The 24,488-nt window shown below is 39.5% G+C and overlaps 1 protein-coding gene across 2 annotated transcripts; it reads right to left on the reverse strand.

Moving 5' to 3' along the window:
- DPH5 (diphthamide biosynthesis 5) lies at nt 1–24,445 on the reverse strand. 2 transcript variants are annotated; one of them, XM_063428428.1, is made up of 8 exons: nt 24,270–24,445; nt 23,774–23,908; nt 16,866–16,990; nt 13,749–13,857; nt 7,273–7,393; nt 6,841–6,880; nt 5,983–6,086; nt 1–726 (listed from the first exon to the last, which is right to left on the reverse strand). In XM_063428428.1, the coding sequence occupies exons 2-8, from the start codon at nt 23,906–23,908 to the stop codon at nt 488–490; spliced, it is 873 nt and encodes a 290-aa protein (XP_063284498.1). In that variant the 5' UTR covers nt 24,270–24,445; the 3' UTR covers nt 1–487. The 2 variants fall into 2 exon arrangements, with proteins under 2 accessions (XP_063284498.1, XP_063284497.1); XM_063428427.1 differs by lacking the exon at nt 24,270–24,445 and having other exon boundaries at nt 23,774–24,263.
- Nucleotides 24,446–24,488: the final 43 nt, after the last annotated feature.

The raw sequence follows: 24,488 nt of genomic DNA on the forward strand, positions 1-24,488 counted from the left end.
GGTTTTACCACTTTATTTATGTAAAGGCTAAACATGTAACTGTAAATATGGTATCCTAGTTATGTGTCAACAGGTGGGGCAATGCAGAGTGGAAAAATCACTTTTTAACATAGAAAAGCACCAATATCTTAAAAATACAATTCTAACTGTTCCTGGAGAATATGACAATGAAAGAACAAAGTTTGATAAGCCTTGTTCAAATCAGTCAACAGAGACTGGAGAATATATGTTTCCAAACACTGCAGTACACTGTGACCCTTGTATTTACTATTCTATCCAGTATCCAAATTCAAAAGTGCTTTCTCACAATGAATAAAGACTGGTGTGTGTCTGGTATATAGCTGTACAGAAGATTCCCAGTCAATGGGTGATTGCGTACATTAACACAACAGTACAAATACTAATTACTAATCACTGTCAGCTGTTATAGGTACTGTGCGTTTGCAGGTGTAATATATAGAGGTGCAATAAGCGGGACCACAAACATCTACACAGACAGATATGTAGAACTGTCCTCTACATTTATCTGATCAAAATTGGAAGTGTCCACGGCAAATTGTCTAAGCATGTCCAGTTCTAGAGGATGCATGCAGCCACTGATCACTAGGGAATGTAAGGGACCTCCCAAATCAACCATGCAGAGCTGCTGCAGAGTCCCAGATGCAATCTTCTGGTCACACGCCCCCACTCTTGCCAGTCCTGCACAGATCGTGTTTTCGGAAATAGCTGGCGATGCAAAAATAAATAAATAATATAAATATCAGAGGCTTAAGTACATGGTCAGCAATTACACTTTATGTGTAAATCTTATTACAATGCTGTTCTAAGCAAGAGCATCAAAGTGGGGTGTAGCAGAACATTAACAGAACTACAGGCAAAAAAATTTCAGCACTCAGCATTTGGGGGGAAAGGGAGTGGGGGGCCTCAGAACCATAAAGCAGAATCAAATATCAATTAAACTCAAACATATTTTATATTTGAAGAATAACTAAAATGTTTCTTGGAGGTTAACAAGATTGGCTTCAGTTTTATTGAGCGGGTATGACATAGATGTGGCTTTTGTTGACCCCGGTAAAATTAGAAACCATACAACATTTACAAGAGCCTACAAAATGATAATAATGTTTTACAGACAGGTATGGATTAGCTTCAGAATATTTAACCATGATCCTTTTTAAGTCTAGGCAAGCCAACAGATTTGGAATTATGAGAAAAAGTAGGTAGGACTAATCTGTGGGCAATATTGGTAGATGATAGAACCGTAGTTACAAACATAGGTAATATGCTGAGAACCACATTATCATCAAAGAAGAAAGTCTGAGGACAAGTAACAGCAGAAAGAAATTGCAACTCAGAGATCATTTCTACAGATGTAACAATAACCAGAAATATTGCCCTAAGACTATTTAGTGATACCTCTTGGAAATGTCCTCATAGGACTGTGCATAAATACTAAGGGGTAATTAACTCGCTAATTTTGGGATCACAAATTTGTCACATCCTTAGTGAAATTAATAAGAAAATCAGCCAAATTCCGAAGACAAAAAGCAACTATGGACAGAGATCTTAAAGGAACACTATAGAGTTAGGAACACAAACATGTATTCTTGACACTATAGTGCTGAAATGCAGCATTAGGTCCCTGGCCCACCTCTCTCCAGAGATTATACGTGGCGTTACTCACTTTTTCTCCCACACTGCATCAATCTCGCCATGGCTCGCCACCGGTGCTTAGATCATCAATTTTGATGATCTCAGCCAATCCAACTCTTTTCCACAGGAAAGCAATGGGAGGTTATTGCTCATGTGTGGCAAAAGACCTAGCTGCGCCAATTCTTTTAACAGTGAACTGTAGTGAAAAGAAAATGTCACTGAAAAAGACAAAGAGAATTTGTGAAATTCAGGTGAAAACAGCAAAGCTGGTAATCACAAGGAGTTCAAGAATTTTCCCTGTGCAACTATTTTGGCCTAATTGCTTGCAAAGTGGCTTTGCAATGCCTCACACAGTTCATCTGCAGATCTGCAGATAAGACAGCAAGAAAAAAAGCTGTCACCACGTGAGCTAGAATACGAAGTGACATCTTATCCTGAGTCACTGCTTCAGTCTTTAATAAATCCATATCCGTGAGAATGCTTCCACAGTAACAGAGGTCAGCTCAGCCCTTCTGGTGGGTGAGGTGCTAAGAAACACAGTTATTGTGTCTGTTGCAGCAGACATCCTGTGTGGTGTTGGTGTGTTACTTCAGGATGTGGCATACACACCCAGGATGTACAATTTGCATTTACCTCACCATAACTGGGTGGACATTAAAAGGTACACTATAGGCATTGAAACAACTTGCATGAATTAAACATTTTTTATTTTCAATCAGATGTTAACTTGCTCTAGAACTTTATCGCTTGCTCTCTAAGTTGAACTTTAATCACACACAGGAGGCTCCTGCAAGGTCTAGCAAGCCATTAACAGAGTAGGAGATAAATTCTAAACTAAACATACTGTGCAATAAAGGAAGTTTAAACATTAGATCTCTCTTTATAGGAAGTGTCTAGTAAGGCTGTGAGAGTCACATGTAAGATGGTGTGACTAGGGCTGTAGAAACAAAGTCATTTAATTCCTAAATGGCAGAGAACTAAGCAGTGAGACAGCAGGGGCAAGTTCTATACACCAAAACTGCTATAGATACTTGAACATATTTTGCATGATTTATGCATTTTTGAAGTTCAATGAGAAAATAGCTATTATACATCTTCTACAAATAACTGCTTTACGCATGAAATGAGTGAAAGCTTTTTTTTTTTTTTTTTAAAACAAGAGGGACACATAGTTTTTTCCTTACTTTATATATAGCAGACTGTATTATGCTTTGGCTTATGATTAAATAGCCAGGTGATACCTTGTGTTAAGCAAACTTGTACCATGTCACAGTTTGCAAAGGTTGTTGGGAATTGTTGGTCTGTAATTTCTAAAGAACCTCTCCAGGCCTTTACATAAACTTTAGTATGTATTAAATCTGATTAGAAAGGGGCATAATTACCATGGCTATAAAGAACACTGTTGCTTTATTATTATTAATCTTATTACTATTTTTGCCATTTATATAGCCAGTACAAAATAACTACACATTTTAGGCTAAAACTGAAAAAGTGAAAATAGTTTGGCACATTTGGCTATGCTGGCCTTTAATTTGTAAGTCCCTTGTAAATTCACTAGCATTCCAACTTTAGTGAATACATCCCACTGAATTGAGACTATGCAATTCAAGTGGTTAGTGAGTGCGATGGGTAAACTCAAATTCAGAAGCATGTGTCTGAAAAGAGCAAAAGGACTGTTTAATCTCTCAGTAATACACCTCAGAGCAATAAACCCTACAGCAAGCACTTTAGATGTTATCAAGTGTGCAAATCATTACAAGGTTGATTAAGCTAATTATTGCCCTGTCAACCCATGTAAGATGTTTTAAACATGAATACAATGTGTATGTATTACTGAGTGAATGTTCTTCGGCATCAGAAACTATATAGATATACTGGCAAAATGTTTTTAACTTTTGTTTAATTTTGCCTTATTGCAGAAAATCATTCTCATTCATGTCTTTACAACTATTAAAATTGCTGAGATTACTCTGCCAACCCTAGTCCAGATATTATGTTTCATAGGTAAATTATTAAATATGCATGCTTAATATTTAATCAAGCATGCCTTTCATTTATCTGCACATGCAGTTCTCATTAATTGTTTTCATGGAGGGGCGGAGGTGGGGCCTGGCTAGCAAGTAAGCAGGTTGTAGGAACCCGTAAATACGCTCATAATAGGTGTAATTCAATGATTCTTGCTACTGTAAAGATTTCTCGTTGCTTGGAGAGACCCTGCAAATCTCCTGGACGGAGTATCTCGGCTCTTTCGAGCACTTACTGGGTTCTGACAGTTTCTGCAGCATGCTGTCCAACACAGGGTGACATCTTGGCTGATCTCTCACCTTGAAAGCTCACTGGACACTCCTTTGCCCGGTGGGTGTTATCCCAGTCACCGCTGGGCCAGTTCGTGCAGTTCTACAGCCTGCAGCTACCTGTTCTATTCCACGTCAGACACGAAGTAGACTAACATGTAACAAGATGGCGACATATGTATCAGCCATGTAGGGCTTGGCGCCGGAACCCATCTACCCGATGAGCTTACCTCTCTCAGTGAGGCTGGAGGCACTCTGTATTTGATTTTGGGTGAAGCTGGAAAGACGCATGCAGCTCACAGCATCTACATCTCAGACTGCCAACACGACTGGAGGCATGGAGGAGAGAGACCCCCAACCTGGCAAAGAAACTACTAAAGCTACACCATTTACTACAGTTTGCCCACCTGAGCAGAAATGCACACTGGGTTCGACCCTTGCATGTCACCCACGCGTGTGGAGAAACATTGGACACCTCCAAAGGCAGTGGCATAAGGCCCTGGTCTCAGGAAGTCACAGAGTCTGTGGATTAGTGGCACTGGCTCATGAAGGAGTGCCTCCAATTTGTGGCTCATTCAGGTGGGCAGGGACATTACTCACGCTCCCTATCCACTCAAGGAATTGGTTGGCTGTCTCCAAGTGAACTGCCATATCCACCATATACCGTGCCCTCGCCTTAATAGCAGCTATTGTATTTAATTTTCCCTTTTACATTTATTTTTATGATGTTTGATTGATATATATGGTCTCAGAGGTTCAAGCCGGTTAGTATTCACCATGTTAAGCTTAGTTTATTTATTGTTCCTGGAATCTCTCACACTTCTGACACCATGATATTATAGGCATATCCTTGTGCTTAGCTTGGCAACGATCCAATTTGAATTCTTCATAAAAATTAGGCTGTCTTTCATATAAGATTGTCATTGTCACTATGTACTGCATCTCTGAAATATTCTTGCTGATGTAACTCAATTTTTTTCATTCTACATTGTGCTCATGTTGTCTCAATAAAACAAAAATTGACAAAAAATAAATAAAAAAAATTTCAAGCGAGTGAGAATCCACATACAGTTCTCTTAACCCCTTAAGGACCAAACTTCTGGAATAAAAGGGAATCATGACATGTCACACATGTCATGTGTCCTTAAGGGGTTAAAGGACCACTATAGTGCCAGGAAAACACTCGTTTTCCTGGCACTATTGTGCCCTGGGGGTGCCCCCACCCTCAGGGTCCCCCTCCCGCCCGGCTCTGGAAAGGGGAAAAGGGGTAAAACTTACCTTTTTCCTGCGCTGGGCGGGGAGCTCTCTGCCTCCGATCCTCCTCCGTTCCACCCAGTCGGCTGAATGCGCACGCGCGGCAAGAGCTGCGCGCGCATTCAGCCGGTCGCATAGGAAAGCATTTACAATGCTTTCCTATGGACGCTTGCGTGCTCTCACTGTGATTTTCACAGTGAGAATCACGCAAGCGCCTCTAGTGGCTGTCAATGAGACAGCCACTAGAGGATTTGGGGGAAGGCTTAACCCATTTATAAACATAGCAGTTTCTCTGAAACTGCTATGTTAATAAAAAAAATGGGTTAACCCTAGCTGGACCTGGCACCCAGACCACTTCATTAAGCTGAAGTGGTCTGGGTGCCTAGAGTGGTCCTTTAAGCTTTGGGAAAAGGTTGGTTAATTTGCATAGTCCTCTGTACCTTTTTAGAACACAGTTGTCAAAAGGTTACTCCAACCTTTTAAAAATCCCTTGCCTCTGTTCCCGCACTCCAGGCATGCATTCACTCAAACCCAGTAAAACGGTGCTACCAAATGTCATATGAGAGTGGAGCTTCTGGATTCCAGGTCCGTTTACAGTTTCATTTGCACGATTACAGGGGTGGGGTGTCCTAATGCGTAATGTTTTATTTTAAAATAAAAAGTGAAACACCCAGATGTGACAGTTTCCTTTAAAATGAAATTCAAGCGAGCATTAGCAGGAATGTAATAAGGTGTGTAGAAATCTGAAAAGTATCCAATTTTAAGTTCACCGTATCCTTACCCAGTTCCTCGCCAAGCTTCCTCCTGTTCTGGACAATCTCCATAAGCTGCTCTGCTGCCTGATTCACTGTCATATAACGGGGTGGTTCAAAAATTTTCCTACCCCTGCAATCAGAGCATGAAATAATGAATTATTAGGCATGCCAACTTTACGTGTTAAGTGAACTAAACAGGAATCCAGGATAAACTGCATGTAGGAAGCTCAGCTGTACATTTAATTTGTACATATGCTCAATAGCCACTACAGATATCTTAAATCACTTGGCTCACACACAGTCCCATTTTTCCTACGTATTGTGTTCTCCCCCAATCATTTTGTCACTGATGACATTATAGGTTCAGTACCAATGATAAAAGTACAGATATTTTCACTTAAAAAGGAACGCTCAATGAAAAATAAATATTTAAATCAAATTCAACCATTTAGCCAGTATATACCAGTAGAAAACGAGCATTCAATGCTATGCACGATTTTTGGGGAGTATGAAAAAGAGCTAGCTCACATTGGTTTCTGAACACAACCCCTTTTGTTCAGCACATATTTTCCTGACTTTGCTGGACATTGTCCAATATGGACAAACAGTGTATGTGCTCAACTGGCTAATTACACACTTCTCATATAGCTGTATTACAACAAATTATGTAATGTATGTGTCAGAAGATCAGAGGTAAGTGAAGCCCTCACTACTATACTATATTTCCAAGGGAGTGAGGCAGGAAAACCCTCCCCCTGCTGTCTGGTTGAGAGACCGCATTTGTTACGAAGGGGATTCATTAAAAGGAGATTTATTCCTAAAGCAGTTCAGCAAGCTCAAGCCACCAGACATGATGTGGTCTGACAAACACCCAAGATACTCACTTCATAAGATTCTCAATGGATTGCTCCTTCACTTTTATATCTGCAGGACAAGTAGGAAAGGATACAAAACATTTTTTTTAAAAAAAATCTACAATCCTGTATCTCAAATGATTACGCGTAGACAGCAGATGAAAAGCATGCAATGAAAACAATGAAAAGTTGCTACCAGTTTTAGGACTCTGATATCTCAAAAGCAGAGTTATTCACTAAGCTCAGAATTTTAGCAAATAAATATAAAATGACAAATCTCAGTCTAAAGGAGGCGATATGAAAAAAGTACATCAACTATAGTCAGAGCTTGGATATTGTAGCCTCTGCTTTGCCATTCTGATTGATTTTGCCTAATTTGGAGTTTAGTGAATAGCCCTGCAATCATACAGAACAATAAATGAAGCACTGTCACACTTCTAGATTTTTTAGAAATCTTCCCACCTAGTAAACAAAGTGTGTGCATCCCACTCAGTCTGTTCCTCCTGATCTTGTCATAAAAACTCTCCGGCTTCCATGAGTCTGTCCAGAAGACAATTGAAACAGTCTCCCCAAAGTTATAGAGCTGGAACAAAATAAGCAGGTGTTAATTACAACCAGAAAGTAAATGGTACAGAAAACATTTTTCACACTATGAAAATAAAAATGAAATGTAACCATTTAATGTGACGGATACATGCATAAAATGCAATCAACATCAAATCACATATACGTACCATCAGATTTTGTAAGAATGTGTTTGAGGATTATTGTTGTGTAGAATCTTTAATTAGATTTTTATCAATGTTCTTTGTAGATTTGTATTGTGTTCTGAAAGGAGGTGATTAAGGAGGAGAAGAAATCCAGGGCACAGTTGTAGAATTACACTTCCTTACATTCACTTGTATAAACTTGTATAACACCAAAATAAACCCATTCTATTCACATCTTAAAATAGGGTTCAATTTTAGATATTAGAGCAGTGAGTGAGTATTCAGGAAACTCTTTATTGCAATGTGCGGCCAGAGATAAACAGATAGAGATTGCACTGAATACCATTGGCACGCAAAAGTTCAATATACCGAGTATTCTGAGATGTAGTAAGGAGAAAAATACTTATACACCCATGATACTGATCCTGCGCTATTCACATCATATCTAATTACATTTGTAATTGTCTGTTTCCGTCTGGTAACTCAGGATGTCCATTCCACATGGATCAGTCCTTAACCTTTATTCTTAAATCTTAACACATCTTAGTTTTGGCAGCCTTGGCATAACTCGGCATCTAATTCCCCCTTTAGACAAATGACACAGACACAACTATCCTTTCTTATTCTCATCGTTCACCCTCATTTATTTCATTACCAACCACTAATTCTGCCATATTCGTGTGTATATTTTAAAAGAAAACAATTCACTATACCTCTCTACACTTCGTCCAGAATACTCTCCCTTCATTACCTATGAGATTTTCACAATTTACCAAGTACTAATCAATGGTCAAACTTGACTCTTCCCTTTCTTTCATCCCTTACATTCAATCTCTCAATTGTTTTTGCATGTCCATTTAAAAGAAAACAAGGCCCTAGACGGGGATCCGTCACTGATAACGTGGAATTAACATTTCTGTGTTCTCAATATGGTCCAGTCTCTAAGTCATTCATTGGCTGGGGCATGTTACTCGAACACTCTCAGCCAATCACTTTTTAGCAAAAAAAAAAAAAAAAAAAAAAAAAAATGAAAAATGAAAAAAAAAAAGAAGAAAAGAAAAGAAAAGAAGATGGCCAAAATGTTTTGTCATTTTTGGATTGTGATCTTGTTGAATTCTTATCGTAGTTTAGAAAACAATATTGACTGAATTTTGCCGCTACTTTGCGAGCTTGGCTTCAAGTTACATTATAGACATTAAATCAAGTTGTGAGATCTATACACTAAAACTGCTTCATGAGGCTAGTTGTTTTAATGCCTATATTATCAATTTAAAGAAACACTATAGGGTCAGGAACACATATGTATTCCTGACCCACTAGTGTTAAAACCACAATTTGGTGGCTTGCCACTCCCTAAAAGGTAATAAAACGCACCATATTTCCAGCGCTGCGTAGGTCCACCGGTGCTGGCCCCGCCACTGGCCCGCCTCCTTGGTGGACATCAAAATTGATGATTTCAGACAATCCAATGCTTTCCCATAGGGAGTGTGGAGATGCTGAAAGGCAGTGCTGCACACTGAGCAGCACTTCCCCAGGAAGCACCTCCAGTGGCCACTTGAGGTATCCTTAGGGGGCAATGTAAACACGGTAAACACTTTTTTCAGCGTTTACATGAATATGCTTGCAGGGACTGACTATACACACCAAAACAACTGGCTGTTCTGGTGACTATACAGTCCCTTTAAAATTAGGCATTCTTCAATAACATCTATTACAAAGTAATCCTAACTATCTGATATTCTCCACCTCTGATCAAATCTTCCTGCTACCCCATATCCATGGATTTCACTACAATGCAAATGTGAACGTTCTCACTCCCACTCACTATTTTGAAACTGCCTCTAAAAGCTAGGCTGACTTTGAGCAAATGCATTTTTACAGTTTCCATCCATGATTTAAGTGTTCCCCAGTAGGGATACTGACAAAACTAGAACAACCAGTTTGGAAATCACTGACCGAAAAGACTAGTCTGCTGTACACCCTTATCTAAACCTTGACTTCCACCCAGAACAATTTAAATTGTAATGGCTAGACAAAGTCAAAGGGTAAAGAATCCATCAAACAAATGTGAGCAAAGCTTTAAATAAAACTTCACTAGGCAGTTAAAATGATTGCTCACTTCTCTTATAAAGTGCTGGGGTTTATCTATGGTTCACCTACTAAATATGGATGGAACTGTATCTTTAATAACTAACCCGGTCAAGTCCTGAATGTGTAAATTCAAGCTGCATTCTATAAACAGGAAACACCTTTAAACCCAGAAAAATACCAGCACGTGACACTGAGGCACTTCTCTTCTTCGTTGCTGAGCACGGAAATTCTCTTTGCTTAGCTGTATTCTCTACCAAGCTATGGGATGCTTGCCAAATACACCCTTGCCCTTTTAGGATTTTCTTGATTTATTCTCTCCTCGTCAACCTGATCCCAAGCAGTGGATGCACACAGAGTGTTCTGTAGGTTATACACTCATGTGGACACAGGCTCACTAAAATGTGGAAACTGTATCTGAGGCTCCACTTAAAGTGGCACTGTCATGCCGAACTTATCTTTCCCTAATTGCTTCCTCTTCTCTCCCTCTCTAGGGATCTTTTTTTTTTTCCATATCAGCTATTACCATATCAACTATAATACTATTTAAAACATAAGACAAAGTAGGGACTACTTTGTCTTATGCAATTTTCCTATGCTTGACCAACTTAAGTGGGTCAGAGAAATTTTACCACAATACTCACCCTTTCCTCCGTGATCTCACGATGCCTCTTTCACTATTCCCAAACGTCCTGTCATATAGACAGAACGTCGCTGAAACTACAGAATTTCGTCATAACAGAATGGGAACAGTTTGGCCATTCATGTTAAGATGCAATTCGGGACTTTGTTTGGATTGGAATTTCATTCAAATGAATGAAATTCCGATCCATTCTGTGCCGCGTCTGCATCTTGCAGCGACTTAGTACATAGCTCCCTAATTCCCACGGTATCAGAGAGCTATCTACCAAAAGGCTGAAAGGCCAAGATTGGTCTTTCAGCTAACTTTACTAATACTAAGTGAACATTACTTAGTATTAGTAATTAATAAGAAGATTAGTACAGACTAGTGAATAACAAGCCCAATACCAATCCTATTATCCTTATTAAAGTACTAGTCCAACATTGGAATAAGAAAACCTTAAAGGACCACTATAGGCACCCAGACCACTTCAGCTCAATGAAGTGGTCTGGGTGCCAGGTCCATCTAGGGTTAACCCTGCCTGCTGTGAACATAGCAGTTTCAGAGAAACTGCTATGTTTCACTGAGGGTTAATCCAGCCTCTAGTGGCTCTCTCATTGACAGCCGCTAGAGGCGCTTCTGCGCTTTCTTACTGTGATTTTCACAGTGAGAAGAAGCCAGCGTCCATAGGAAAGCATTAAGATTGCTTTCCTATGTACTGACTGAATGTGCGTGCGGCTCTTGCCGCGCATGCGCATTCAACAGAAGAGGGAGGAGAGTCCCCAGCGCCGAGTGTGCAAGGTGCTGGATAAAGGTTTAGGTTGAAGAGTCTTCAGGCGATAAATCCAGAAGCTCTCACGTTGTCTCAGGAACCTGTCATAATCATCCCTCCTTTGGTTGCGTTTAACCAGTTCCAACCCACATAAACAAAGTCCTTGGCAATCTCCTGAGTGGAAGATGACGGGCGATGGGGGACTCTATGCCTAACTTGGGAAAGGACGAAAGGTCTTACCAAAATATTTAAGACTGCGTACACAGGTTAAAAGGTAAACCAGACCAGCGGTGTTACAATTAAAGAATGTATTAATTTTGAAGGACTGTTTACCTTCACTGTCAGTTATGTCCTTAGAATCATGTTTGATAAACTTGCATGCCACACATCACCTGCACCTGAAGGAACCCACGAGGGGACTAGTAAAGTAAGTTTGTTGGATAAAATGTTGGAGTTGAAAATGGCTACGAGATAGAAGATCTCTCAGGTTTCTATCTCTACGTGCTATGATGTTAATGTGGTTGTTTGAGGTGTATATCTTCAGTTAGAAGAGGCTAAAACTTTTAAATACCTTGTTTCACCCAATCCCAGCCAGCATCATAAGTTGTAATCATACGTTGTGAATACACAGATTGATCAGGAGGCCGACTACCAAGTAGAACTCTTCTATTAGCCTCCAGAGCTCGTCTATAATCTTTTTTGATGCATTTGTTGGGGTAGTCCTTATCCTTAAATTGCTGCCTTAGGACCCTAGCTTTATTTTTGAAGTCCTCAATAGTGCTGCAATCTCTACGGAACCTGAGGTATTGGCCAGTGGGTATGCCGTGCCTCAGGGGCCTAGGATGAAAGCTATTCCAGTATAGGAGGCTGTTGGTTTTTTGAAAAGGGTAGTTTGAATAGTTCCTTGACTTGTTATCGAGATTGTTATATCAAGAAAGTTCAAAGTTGAACCTCCGAATGCAGAAGTGAATCTCAAGTTTAAATTGTTGATATTGAGAAGTGTTACAAACAGATCAAAATCCTTGAGCGTACCCTTCCACACAACCAGAATGTCATCTATATATCTGACCCAAAGGTGTATCATGGGGATGTATAAAGAACATTTGTCTGAATTAATGACCACCTTTCCAACCAACCTAGGTGCAGGTTGGCATACAATGGGGCCCAATTTGTCCCCATCGCAGTGCCCCGCAGCTGGTGGTTTTATTTGTTGTGTAAGAGGAAATAGTTGTGTGAAAGGATAAACCCGAGGAGCTTCAAAATTAAGCTTGACAGTGATTGATAGTATGTCCCCCTTTTTTTGAGGTAGAATTGAACATGCTGGATGCCTTCTTCATGAGGTATTAAGGAATACTGTACCTCAATTAGTATGCAATTTTGCAACATAGTCTCAGGTTACGTTCACCTGCTATGTAGTCTATTTCCAAGCATTCTGACTATCTTTATAGGGTCCATATGCTTGTCCAATTTGTTTAATTTTCTAATTTTTCACTTCATAACATTTTTCTTGCACTGTTTTTTTTTGTATATGTGCTTTTGTATCATCGTTATATGGATTTAATAAAGTTGTGAATTATAAATTTTTAAGGTTTTCTCATTCCAATGCTGGAATAGTACTTTAATAAGGGTAATAGGATTGGTATTGGGCTTGTTTCTCACTAGTCCGTACTAATCTTCTTATTGATTTCTATGTTGGGTTATGCCCTAATTACCCACAACCATTACGGACTCTGTTACTGGGGGGACAATAGCCCCCCATTGTTTTTAGGGCCCCCACCGCCACTAATGGATGGAGTCCAGGGGGGAGGACAAAAGGTCTCCCTCCTCATTGTCTTTTAGGGCCCTCACCCGCCGCTCATGACAGGGGGCCGGGGGAGGACAATAGGTTCCCCCTTATTGTCTTTTAGGGCCCCCACCCGCCACTCATGGGTGGGAGTCAGGGGGGAGGACAAAAGGCCTCCCTACTCATTGTCTTTTAGGGCCCCCACCCGCCGCTCATGGCAGGGGGCCGGGGGGCACTAGGTCCCCCTTATTGTCATTTAAGACACCCACCCGCCGCTCATGGGGGCTTGTTCGTCTGAAATTTCTATTAATTCATTTGTCTCTCTGCCGAATGAATTGACGAAATTCCTGTCCGAATTTCGGACAAAAGCAAATGCCCCAGTGTTTAACTAGAAATGCGCAGGAATTTTAAAGCACTATCTAGTGTGGGCAGATGACATGTCCGACAGGGCCTTCATCTGCCCACACAAAGATGGCAGCGACTAGAACCCAGGTCCGGGCACAAAATAAAGATAAAAAAATAGGCAATATGGGGGGCTTAAGGGCTTTTGGGGCTGACTAGGGAACTTAGATGTAGTGGAGTCGGGAGCGGGTTAAATAAAACCAAAAAAAAAAACCTGATGCATTTCTCAATATTTTTACATTCAAGCTACAAAGTATACCAGTTACATATAATTTGATACGGACTGCTAATAGTATTCTTCAAAAAGGGCAACACAATGTTCTAAAGTAATATCCATCTGTGCCAACTGATGTCAGTTTCTCAATTTGCATATATGTTTCCCTGGCCTTGACTTGATTAATTGACCAAATCATAGTTCTGCAGAATATGCTACAGAGGAAGAGACTGGGACACACTGACAATCACCCAGTCCATGTGTATAAGAAACATATGAAGAATGAATATTAAATAGGAATTAAAGTCAGGCATGCAATTTGCAGGTTAGCAGAATCCATTACTCACCTGAAGGCCACAGCATCCAACTGCATTTAATATAGAGGCATTGTGGATGACACGATATTGTATTCCAGCCTTTGTGGCTCGCAAAACCAAGTCAGTGTGTGTTGTAGCCCTGCATGGGTGATGGACATGTTAGAATAATGGACAGAAGATGCACAATTCCTATATGTGTATGTGCGCGCGCACGCACGCACGCACCTCTTTCTTGAACTCATTTGCATATGCACACCCAGAATCCCTTGCAGTAGTAACATCACTGCAAATTTGAGATTTTTTTTTTTTTTATTGAAAAAGTAAAAAAAAATATATATAGAATTTTTTTTTTTTTTTTAACACATATACACACACTGGTATGGCCAAACATAAACACCCCTACTAATTAAAAAGATTATTTGTCTAACTCTAAACCATTAAAATGTGGTTTACAACAGGTAATAATGGGCTAAGCTGCTCCAAACCTAAAACCACAATAATCTAGTGATTGACTGCCTCTTATTCAGCCTTAAACAGTCTATCAGCATAAATAAAATTATACGAATTACATTTAAAATATATAGCAAAAAAACCAACAGATTTGTTTTCAAAAAGGTCTGTATTAAAATGAATGATCTCCAATGTATATAACAATATTTAGAATCATTCACAAGGCGATTCCTCACGCTGGGCTGGGAAACAAAGAGACCTGCTTTAAGCAGGAGAGAGGTATAATTATATGCAGGCGTACACAGCTGGGCATTCAGTTCAGACTGTCCCATGTGCACAGACATTCATTTATTAAAGCAGAAATCATCTCATTAAAATAAAATCGAGATAAGCCTCCTCGTAAAATAACTGTGCATGTAAGCAGGACGCTAAAACTGAGTAAAAACCAGAGAATGGGTATTAATAATAATGTACATTGCTTAATGATACCTTTAAATACATCAATAATGTATGATAATGAAGAATATCAAATCAACATGCGTGATAATCACTGTGTCCATGAGACCTATGCATTTATAAAATTGATGTCCACTGGCAATTTAAATCTACTAGCTCCTAATAAATTTCCTGTGCTAAACGTAGGACTGAGCATAACATGTGAAGATATCAGGAATGTATATGTTGTACACAGAACCACTAATTTTAAATGATTGGGACATATGCAACAATGGTACTTAGGATAAACTGATACCGAATATGGTGCAATCTGTAATGGTGATGTGTAACTACACACTGATTTTAATAATGATGTATCTCAGTGTATGGTTAATAACAATCTTTGAGAACTTGTCCGGTGTATCCACTGCGGATTGGCTCTTTAATGCAATTCTACTTATATCCACGTGGTGGCAGCTCAACTGACTGCAGATCATCTGACATCTAAGGGAAACTATCCAAAGATGGGATTGGAAGAAAAACATTTCACTTATTGAGATTCAACTCTACAGTTCTTTTACAACTCTGTGTACCAAAGCCTGGGTGTCCAACTCGGACAACTCTGCATATCCCCTACAAGCTAAATAATTCAAGGAGCTGTAGTTCAATGACAACTCTTCAGTCAATACACTGTATCGTACACACTGAACTGGAGAAGTGTATCTCAATAGAGTGGACCTGTGCTGATCATATTTTACTATATTTCTTGTCCAACAGATCCATTGGCAAATTTGATAAGGGTGATCAGGCTAAATTAATTTAAGGCAGTGTTATATTTTTGGCTACATTGTCACATAGAGATAAGAAAAAGCTAAGAAGTTTAAAATTGCAACTTTCTATTCTAAAAATAAAAATAAATTAAAACCAGTGGCGATTTCCACTAAACATTGAATTATAAAGAAAATTTAAAAACTTTGCCAAATAGGCTACAGACGTTGTTCGGTTATTATAGCCTTAATAGTGCAATTCTCTAAAACTTGGAGTTTATCGAATAAGCCATATAAATATGTTACAAATTTTAAACTTCGATATAAAGGACAGTCACACTACCTAGCTTAATGTTGATAAGATAATATTAAAAAGATTTATTCAACCAAAAATCTACTTTATTAAGAACCAGACAATCCTCGGTAGCACTATCCCGATGGTTTTAGCACTATGCTAAAATAATGATAGATCCATACTGGAAACAGTCAGTGGGTTATAGCTTACAGATAGGGGTATCCTGGAGCTATGGTACACAGAAACTACAGACTTCTATTCACTGTAAACGCAACATGCAGAAGCTAATTAGGCTTCTTAATGTGCATCTGCCACTATGATACCTAGAGAGGTCATGCAGACAGACGCAGGTTCCCCATGATGTATAAGGGCTTTAAGCAGATGTGGCTCTAGCCGGGGCAGTTGTGCAACTGAAAAAGATGCAAAGAGACGCATCCTTCAGCAACACTGAGGACAAAGGGGAACTCTAGGGACAGAGAATATAAATGAGATTTTTTACAGACTGATTGGTAATGAGGTGTTAAGATTCCCCCAGACATCCCAAGAGATGGAATCAATGAATCCACGCGATTCCTGATGCTATTATGCAAATAGATTGATCCCATTTATGCCTAAATTCAGTGATGCCTGGATTAAATTAACAATAAGGCGAACTGTGGGTCATCTGATAACTGTATAATATCCCAAACCTTCTACCTCCCTGATGTATTAGGTGGCTCAGTAACTGTGCAGCTTTACATGTACAAAATGTATTTGTATAACTAGTTTGCAGTCTGCCTATACATGTTGCAATGTATTATGCATATTGCATGTCCTATAATATTTTGTATGAAAGACGAAATGTAATGACTTCAACTAAAAAAAAATTATAAAAAAAAAAACAGCAATTTTAGAATACAGCCACTACTTGATGGGGGAAACAATTTTGTAAAAAAAATAAAATAAAAAATAAAATAGAAAACCAAAAAAAATATCTCTTTTCTGTTCAGGTTTTTTTGTTTATTTGTTGCAGCTTAATTGATTTCAAATTACACTGTCTAGGGGTTGCTATGCAATATGCCACATGCAGTAATAAGAGAGTTACAAGTAAGGGCATATCGGTTTGAATCCCCCCACATGCAAGAATTATAGGTAGTTATGATGCTTAGAATATCCCTATAATGGACTGTGGGCTCTGCTTGCCCAAAAGGTAATTCTTACCCAAAGGGGTCGCCCACCACTAGAAATGCTACATCACTCTCTTTAGAATCTCGAAGGATCTCATTTGCTTCTTGTTCAACAGTTTCACGGTCAGCGAGGATTAGCTCCCGGCCATAAAACTCCTCCTGTAAATGAAATGAAAAAGAATTAATGCATCATGAAATGAAAACTCTACAGCCGTTTGTTATTATCAACCACAGAATGTCAAAACAGTCATCAAACACCAATTCAAGACATGTTTACTGCCATGAAAGAGACCAAGCAGTGTCATCTAGTGTAAGCAACCACCTAGAAGACAAGACTGACAACCAAATAGAGGACATCAAGCCAGAGGGGATCATCAGTACAATATCCATACTTGTCCATCACACCAACCATGAATATTGACTCATACTCGTGATCACTGTCAAGTCTAAGATATGAAAAAACTGGTGAGTATAAGTGCTCAATATCTATAATTAGCAGCAAATCACCAACAAAGGGTTCTCTCCACCCTTGTGAAGTGGATAGTAAAGATAACAGACAGGAGGTGATAATCAGCACTTAAGATTATATATACATACGATACAGATGATATTCTTAGTATATGAATCTATAAGTACAAAGCAAGAAACATATTATGGTGCAGTACAGTAGATGTTTGTGAAGGGAATACAAACTCACACTTTTTACAGCTGTCTCAGCGGGTCTTTGGAGCTTTTTTTCAGGATAGAGTAGGTATATGTGAAAAAAGACAAAATAGGAAATCCAATGGTATAGTATATACAAACAATTAGTATTGATGGAGGAAAATATCCTACTTACGTCACCCAGAGCAATGTCCTGCTCTGGTATGAAGAACTTGAGGTGGAGCAATCCCCACCTAGGGATATATGCTGGAACCCCTATGCCTAACCCTAAACCTTACACATCTAGGGTTAGGGTTGGGGTTAGATTCCGGTCATTATTACCGTAATTTTCCCTCCCTCTCTTGTTTTGCCACTTTTCAGAAATCCGAAGCACTTCGGTTCGCCACTTCCGAAATTCGGCAGTTGGGAAATTCGACAATTCGGAAGCATCCGAATTTACATTCGGAACAAAACGAATTGCACATGTCTACTCCACGTAAAGTTTGCTCACTGTTAATTAGATATGCCATCACTCACGGCATGGCAGGTGGGGGCATCAGGGAGGTTAAAAATGGTTGTCTGGGCAAATAGTTGTGATTTTTTAAACATGGGTCAGACTAAAATTTGGTCATGCTAAATGGTTACTATTTTCTGCAGCTCTAACCAGAGGGTTTACAATCTGCCTACCTGGAAGGCAGGTATGGACTGTTGCTGGACAGTATTCTTTGTAACATGCACTGATCATGTTTTTTTGTAGTTTACTAATGGAAAACACAATTTGCTAGGCTCGAGGCCTACCATGCAATAAGTAGTCTAAAACGCAGTATACAAAAGTCGTTAGTGTGACGCAATCCTACTGAGATGCATCCATGGGTCAATTTTAAGGTTTTGAGGACCAGCCTAAAATATGATGTGGCCCCAGCCTACGGGGCAATGTACATGTCAAATGGATCTTTCTACCATTAACAGGCCTGGCAGTCACCCCCACTTCTGGCTAAGAGCGTTATTCCATTCCATGTAAATAAACTCAGCTATGCTACCCCCCCACCTCTCACCTGATATTTGTCTTGGAAACAGCCTGTGGCCCTTCATTGTCAACAACCTGACCCATGGGAGAAGTGTTGGGATTCTTCCTTTTCCAGTGTCCATTTGTGGCTGCACCCTTTATGGAGCCTGGTTTTAATGCATATTAGGCCTTGGTCAGATGGCCACAGCCCAGGACTATGGGTGCCCTCCCCTGGGCCTAGTAGGAATTGTACTATTATAAATGCCCAGATTTGGCTACATTCCTCTAAATTATCTTAAAGTCTGATTTGCATTCTACAGAAGAGTGTTATTTCATAATAATTAAAATATATCAAAAATGTATTTATATACACCAACCAAGGAATAATATATGATCAAGTTATACTATACATAACTATTTTCCTTTATAGTTCATATGCCCCCGCACCCTGGACACTGGCCATGTGTGCAGAAACGTTGGGTTGTTTCTCTGTCCTCTTTTTGACTGACAAAGGTAAATATATTATACAACAATCTATGAATATTTTTTTTTGAAACATTTGTACAGTGGATGAATTTACTTTTCATTATTTGTTTTGTTATATTGATGAACTACATTAGAAAATTGTTATGTATAGTATAACTTGATCATATATTAAAGGGACACTGTAGGAACCAAGACCACTTCAGCTAATTGAAGTAGTCTGGGTGTTGTGACCCTTTTGAACTTAGTGCTGCAATGTACAACATTGCAATTCCAGAGAACTGCAATGTTTACAATGCAGCACTAAGTCTGTCTCCAGTGCGCGCTTCCGGAATCCATACGGACTTTTGGTCCGTTATCTGATGCTGAACGTCCTCATGGACCGCCAGCGTCAGATTTTCCCCAATGGAAAGCATTGAATAATGCTTTCCTATGGGGAGGTCTAATGCACATTAGGACTCCCCCGCCGGCTGACGGCGGAGCCTGACCCAGCACCGAGGGACATTGGCACTGGATTTAGGTAAGTGGCTAAAAAGGTTTTAACCCCTTTAGCCCCGCGGGAGGGACACACACACCTATTAACCCTATCGTGCCAGGGAAACGACTTTGTTTTCCTGGCACTATAGGATCCCTTTAACTATTGGAATATTATTCCTTGGTGGGTGTATATAGATTAATTTGGATATATTTTAATAGTTATTATAAAATAAAGTCTGATTTGCATTGTACCTAGGAGTGTGAGTATTTCTATTTAGCCATTTGAGGGAATGGTGATTATACTCTTTGCATTCTGACAGTAGTTGCATACTGTACCTTGATTGGTTAACCCCTACATGCCTTAATTTAACCATTCCCTAGTATTTGGCAGAAGTATGCTTAACAAGATGATGTCTATAAGTCACCCAAGTAAATGCAGCATACACATACCTTCTGATTTATTCCAAGTCTACTTACTATTTTTCACTTGGCATTGTACTTCTTGTGCCCAACATGATATACACTTGATTTACTGTATTTGCCACAATCCAATGCATACCATATGTGTGAGGCTAGCTCTGACTTTTCTGTGTGTCACTAAGTTTTTGCCTTCACTCATATTGCGTTAGCCTCTTTCTCCTTTTTAACAAAATGTGAATTTTTGGTATATCTTTTGCACTACTTTGTCCTGAGAGGGAGCAACTGCTGCTATTCTATGCTTTTCCATAGATCACTCTTTAGAATGCCGATAATGTTAGCATTGACAAGCCCGAAAGGATTGTTTCTTTTTGGTACTTCAAACAAATTGTATGTAGCGCTCAGTGTGCACATTTGACATCAAGTTGTGCTGTATTCATTTCTGTTTTTACTTATATTTGACCTTGCCTTGACCAACACGGTGCAAGGTCAGCAGCACAGAGTTAACAGGTTATTTAATTTAGATTTTTGGGTAATGCAGTAACCCTTCCTCTATCGCTATTTGGCCACATTGTTGGTTTACTGCTGCTGTTAGCTTTGTTTCATGATGTATGAACAAACTACTACAGCGCTCTGTTTCCTGAGCTCATTGTGCACCTCTTATTTGACATTTCCCCAAAATAAAACCTAAACACAAAGTCTGGATTTTGCTGCCCAAATGGCCCATTAAACCTGAACAATATGTAAACAACTACTGTCAAAGCAGGTCGATTCATACTACCAAGTACTGGTTCGGTTATCATACTGTACAGTAACATAACGTGATAATTGGAATAGTATGTACATGTCTGTATGACAGAAAAAAAACTATAAACATACACACAAGTGAAAACTGGTACTTTAAAAAAAATAATAATAAAAAAAAATAAATATATATATATATATATATATATTTTAGCAAAAGCAAAACATATGGATTACTTCACTATTATTGTGGAAGGCTGGGGAAAAATTAGAGACAAACATGTTCAGTGTTTACAAGATACTTACCTACTGATACAAAATTAAAGAAAACAGTTCTATTATATTTGTTCAGAAGACAGAAGGGGACCATTCAACTTCAGATTTTTCTCTACAGCTACTTTTTTTTTTCTTACAGAGTAGATGATGGTCCTGGTTATGTGCTATAACAGTGATTTTGAGTGGGCATGGTGCATGGAATCTGGATGTGCAGGAACTCAACATTTAAAGGGTCACTCCAGATGCCTAAAAAACTTTAGATTGCTGAAAAACTGTGTGAGTGAAGAGCGTCTCTTTTTTTTTTCATTTTGCAAAAAGTGAAGATTTCAATAGAAATGGACACTTTTATAAATTAACCCGGTTAAGCCTCCTTGGCTTTCAAGCAGAAAACGGGTAATGTTACTTCCTGTTAGCTCAATGCAGCTGACCTTAAGAGGCAGAAATTATCCAGAGCACCTGCCTTGCAAATACTTCTCATTGAGCTGAATTGAGAAGTCTGTGATTGGACAAAAACAGAGATTCTGGGAGAGGTTAGAAGGGGAGAGCAGGCAAAGGCAGCAGACAAGAGAACGTCAAGTTTTTCCTGCTGATTTTAGTTATATCCCCAATAAAAAATGCATGATTTAAGGCACGCAAGTTTTCACCTGGAATATATCTACTAAGCAGTGATTTTTATCTATTTTGCATTTGGGCAGTGGAGTGTCCCTTTAACTCTGCACATGCAAAAATTAAACACTTATGCTGCCAGAAGTGTGACTCCACCTCTGGCCGTATTGGGGCATTATTAGCAAGCCAGGGGACTGAGGTGGTTACAGTGCTTGAAGTGTTCCTTTAATTAGGTTTGCCAATACCACCATGTTTCCCTAATTCAATGTGATATTAAATAAAAGGTGATGCCTTACAGTGTGAAATCCTTAATCTGCTGGAGGGAAAGCAGTTAAACACTCCAGGCACCATAATGACTACTCACTGTAGTTGTTATGGTGTTAGGGCACCTTAGTGCCCCCCTTTCTAAGGAGTTAAACCATTTTTATACACACAATAATAGTGGTTATGGTTAGGGGCATAACTAGGAAAAAGTGGGCCCCAGTGCAAGATTTAAAGAAAGGCCCTCTAGTTGTCACTCCTTGCTAAGCATTAATTGATCGCTTTCAGGCAATGAAGGGCTTAGTACAAGCTAGCTAAAGGAAGTTCCTGTGTAGTAATTCCCATCACTCCAGTGTTAGTAGTGGAGGCCGGTAACAGACTACTTACTATGGGGCACAAGGGCATTCCTGGAACCATAATGACAAGCTGTAGTCGTCATAGTGCTTTGAGTTTTCCTTTAAATACTCCATTGAAGTTGCACTATCCCTATGTTGACATTCTGCTTGGGGTGTAGTGAAGGTTAGTAATGCTTAACTGAAGCGGTCTCTCGCAGGCACCGTCTGTCTTTAGCTCCTGGTACTTCATCTACGAGGAGCCGCGAACATACAACAGTGATGTCTCTGGAGGATCCTGTACGAATGCAGGAGCCAGCATAGACTAAATCTTACAATCTTCAAGAATCAGCTTGATTTTCGCAGCCATTGCAGGAGGAGGAGGATTAGTCCCTATTTTGTCTGCTTTGGAATTTATAAAGATTCTACCTTTAATAAATGAAACATTTTTTTTTTTGTGAAATGACAAAGCTGCTTTAAACGGCTCTTATGGCCAGTTTATTACTTGCCATGTACCACACACTATGACCTAGGGGACACACAAAGGCAACTCCATAGAAAAGCAATCCCAAAATGAAATCAAGAAGGGGATCTAGGGCCCATCAGCATGCATATAGCATGGCAGGGATAGAGAGCAATACACCCTCATCCCCACGCCAGGACTTACAGAATCTCCCTCCTCTGGATGTAATATGCGGATATGCCCCTTTCCATGCCCTGTCCTACCTGTGCTCTTCAGTGGGACCATTTTGATAGAGACCAGGAAGAGATTGATTCTCAATTAAATCCACAAAGCAAGATGCGGCTTGAGCTCGTCCTGGAAGCCAGCCACAGCATACAGTTCTCTGTTGGCCCCCAGCACTCCCTACCTGGGACTCTATGTACAGTGCTATAAAGATGTCAACCAGCTGCAGCCACGCACAGCGGAAGCTTTAGCAGTGGTCATAATCATGTTAGGGCAGGATGCATGGAGGGCTCTGCATGAGCCTGAGAGTCCGACTATTCAGTCCACCACCCTGAAGTTATTTAATTTATTGCCAAAATACAATAGAACAGTTCTGCGATGGGAGTCTGCAGCCTGGCATGAGATTTATTGCCCATATAAAAAATTAACACTTTTGCGATGCAAGTCCTCCTTCACTCTGGGAGGCGTAACTAAAGAACCAGGTCACAATACCAACCCTGGTAGTTCGCCGCTGGTTATGGTGCCATAGGTCGTTGGGTGCTACTTCAAGCCTCATTTTCTGTCAAAGCATTTTGGTGCAGTTTGACAAAAAAAAAAAAGACAGGATTCTATACAAAACGCCTCTCTACAAGCTGCCAGTGCTTTCATCAAACAGTTGGCTAGGAGAGTCCTGTTTTTGTTGCAAGAGAACTATTTGACAGAAAACTGCTGAAGAAACCCAGAGATATATAGCACCATAAACACTAGAATAAGTTGCTGGGGTAAATGTGGTTAGCGTGTCAATTTGATTTCACTCCTGCAGCATTTGAATTCTACATACTGTACTTTTTATTTGCTGAATATTAGCCTGGACATAGAATGTGTGTCCAGAGAATCGAAGAACCCTAGATCCAACAGGGACCTACTACTATTGACAATAGCATGTGGATCCAATTTTGGGTTCCGACCCAGAGGTAAAGAACCCTTACTTTTATAAACTAAAAGATAAGACGGACAGACAGAAAATGTCATACCAGAGCTTCCTTTCCAACAGACAGTATAGATGTGTATGCTTCCAGATACACACGGGAACAGCTCCTGATCACCTCCAGGCCTCTCACAGTCACATCCTTGGCATCCCCCAAACCTAACCCGACCAAGTAGAGCATCTTGTCCCAGAGAAAAAATATAATCCAATTTATTATGAATAATTCCTTTAACAATTTGAAACACTGTGTTACAGTGTATGTCCAGCACTTATGCCAAACTTCATATATGAATATATATTCTAAATATTGTTAATTTTATACTTGGATTGCAAGTATGTGGAGCATTTAGTATATTATGTATAGAGACCTACACATGGTGTAAATATCATATTGCCATTTAGTGAGTTAAATTATTGTCAGTCAAGCAGCAAAATAATGTATGGGGAGTGCTTAATAATGATTAATAAGTAATTGTTAAATAGAATGATCCATCATACATCAATTAATCAATCGAATCTAAAAATAAATAAATATAAATTACTTTTTATCAAGAGCTATAAATATGTTATGGTCATTGAAACCTCTGATAATAATAATGTGTCCAAGATGTGAAATGGTCTCTTCAAATTATAAATAGTTTCTGTTTGGCTTGCATTCCTCGTTAATAATCTCACGATTCAAACCCCCTCACACCCCACGCTGACAGCTCCAGTACAACCTCGCAATACGGCTGTGGTAAAAAGACAACCTTTGACCATTG

The sequence above is a fragment of the Pelobates fuscus genome, chromosome 7, assembly GCF_036172605.1.
Source record: "Pelobates fuscus isolate aPelFus1 chromosome 7, aPelFus1.pri, whole genome shotgun sequence".
In the NCBI taxonomy this organism is placed as follows: Eukaryota; Metazoa; Chordata; class Amphibia; order Anura; family Pelobatidae; genus Pelobates; species Pelobates fuscus.

Coding starts and splice junctions, on each gene's coding strand:
- DPH5 (XM_063428428.1), bottom strand. CDS start 23,908: ATGCTCTACTTGGTCGGGTTAGGTTTGGGGGATGCCAAGGATGTGACT. Junction 7,394..13,748: donor TTGGATGCTGTGGCCTTCAG/GTGAGTAATGGA, acceptor ATTTTGTTCCAG/CTCTATAACTTTGGGGAGAC. Junction 6,087..6,840: donor TCCATTGAGAATCTTATGAA/GTGAGTATCTTG, acceptor CTCTGATTGCAG/GGGTAGGAAAATTTTTGAAC.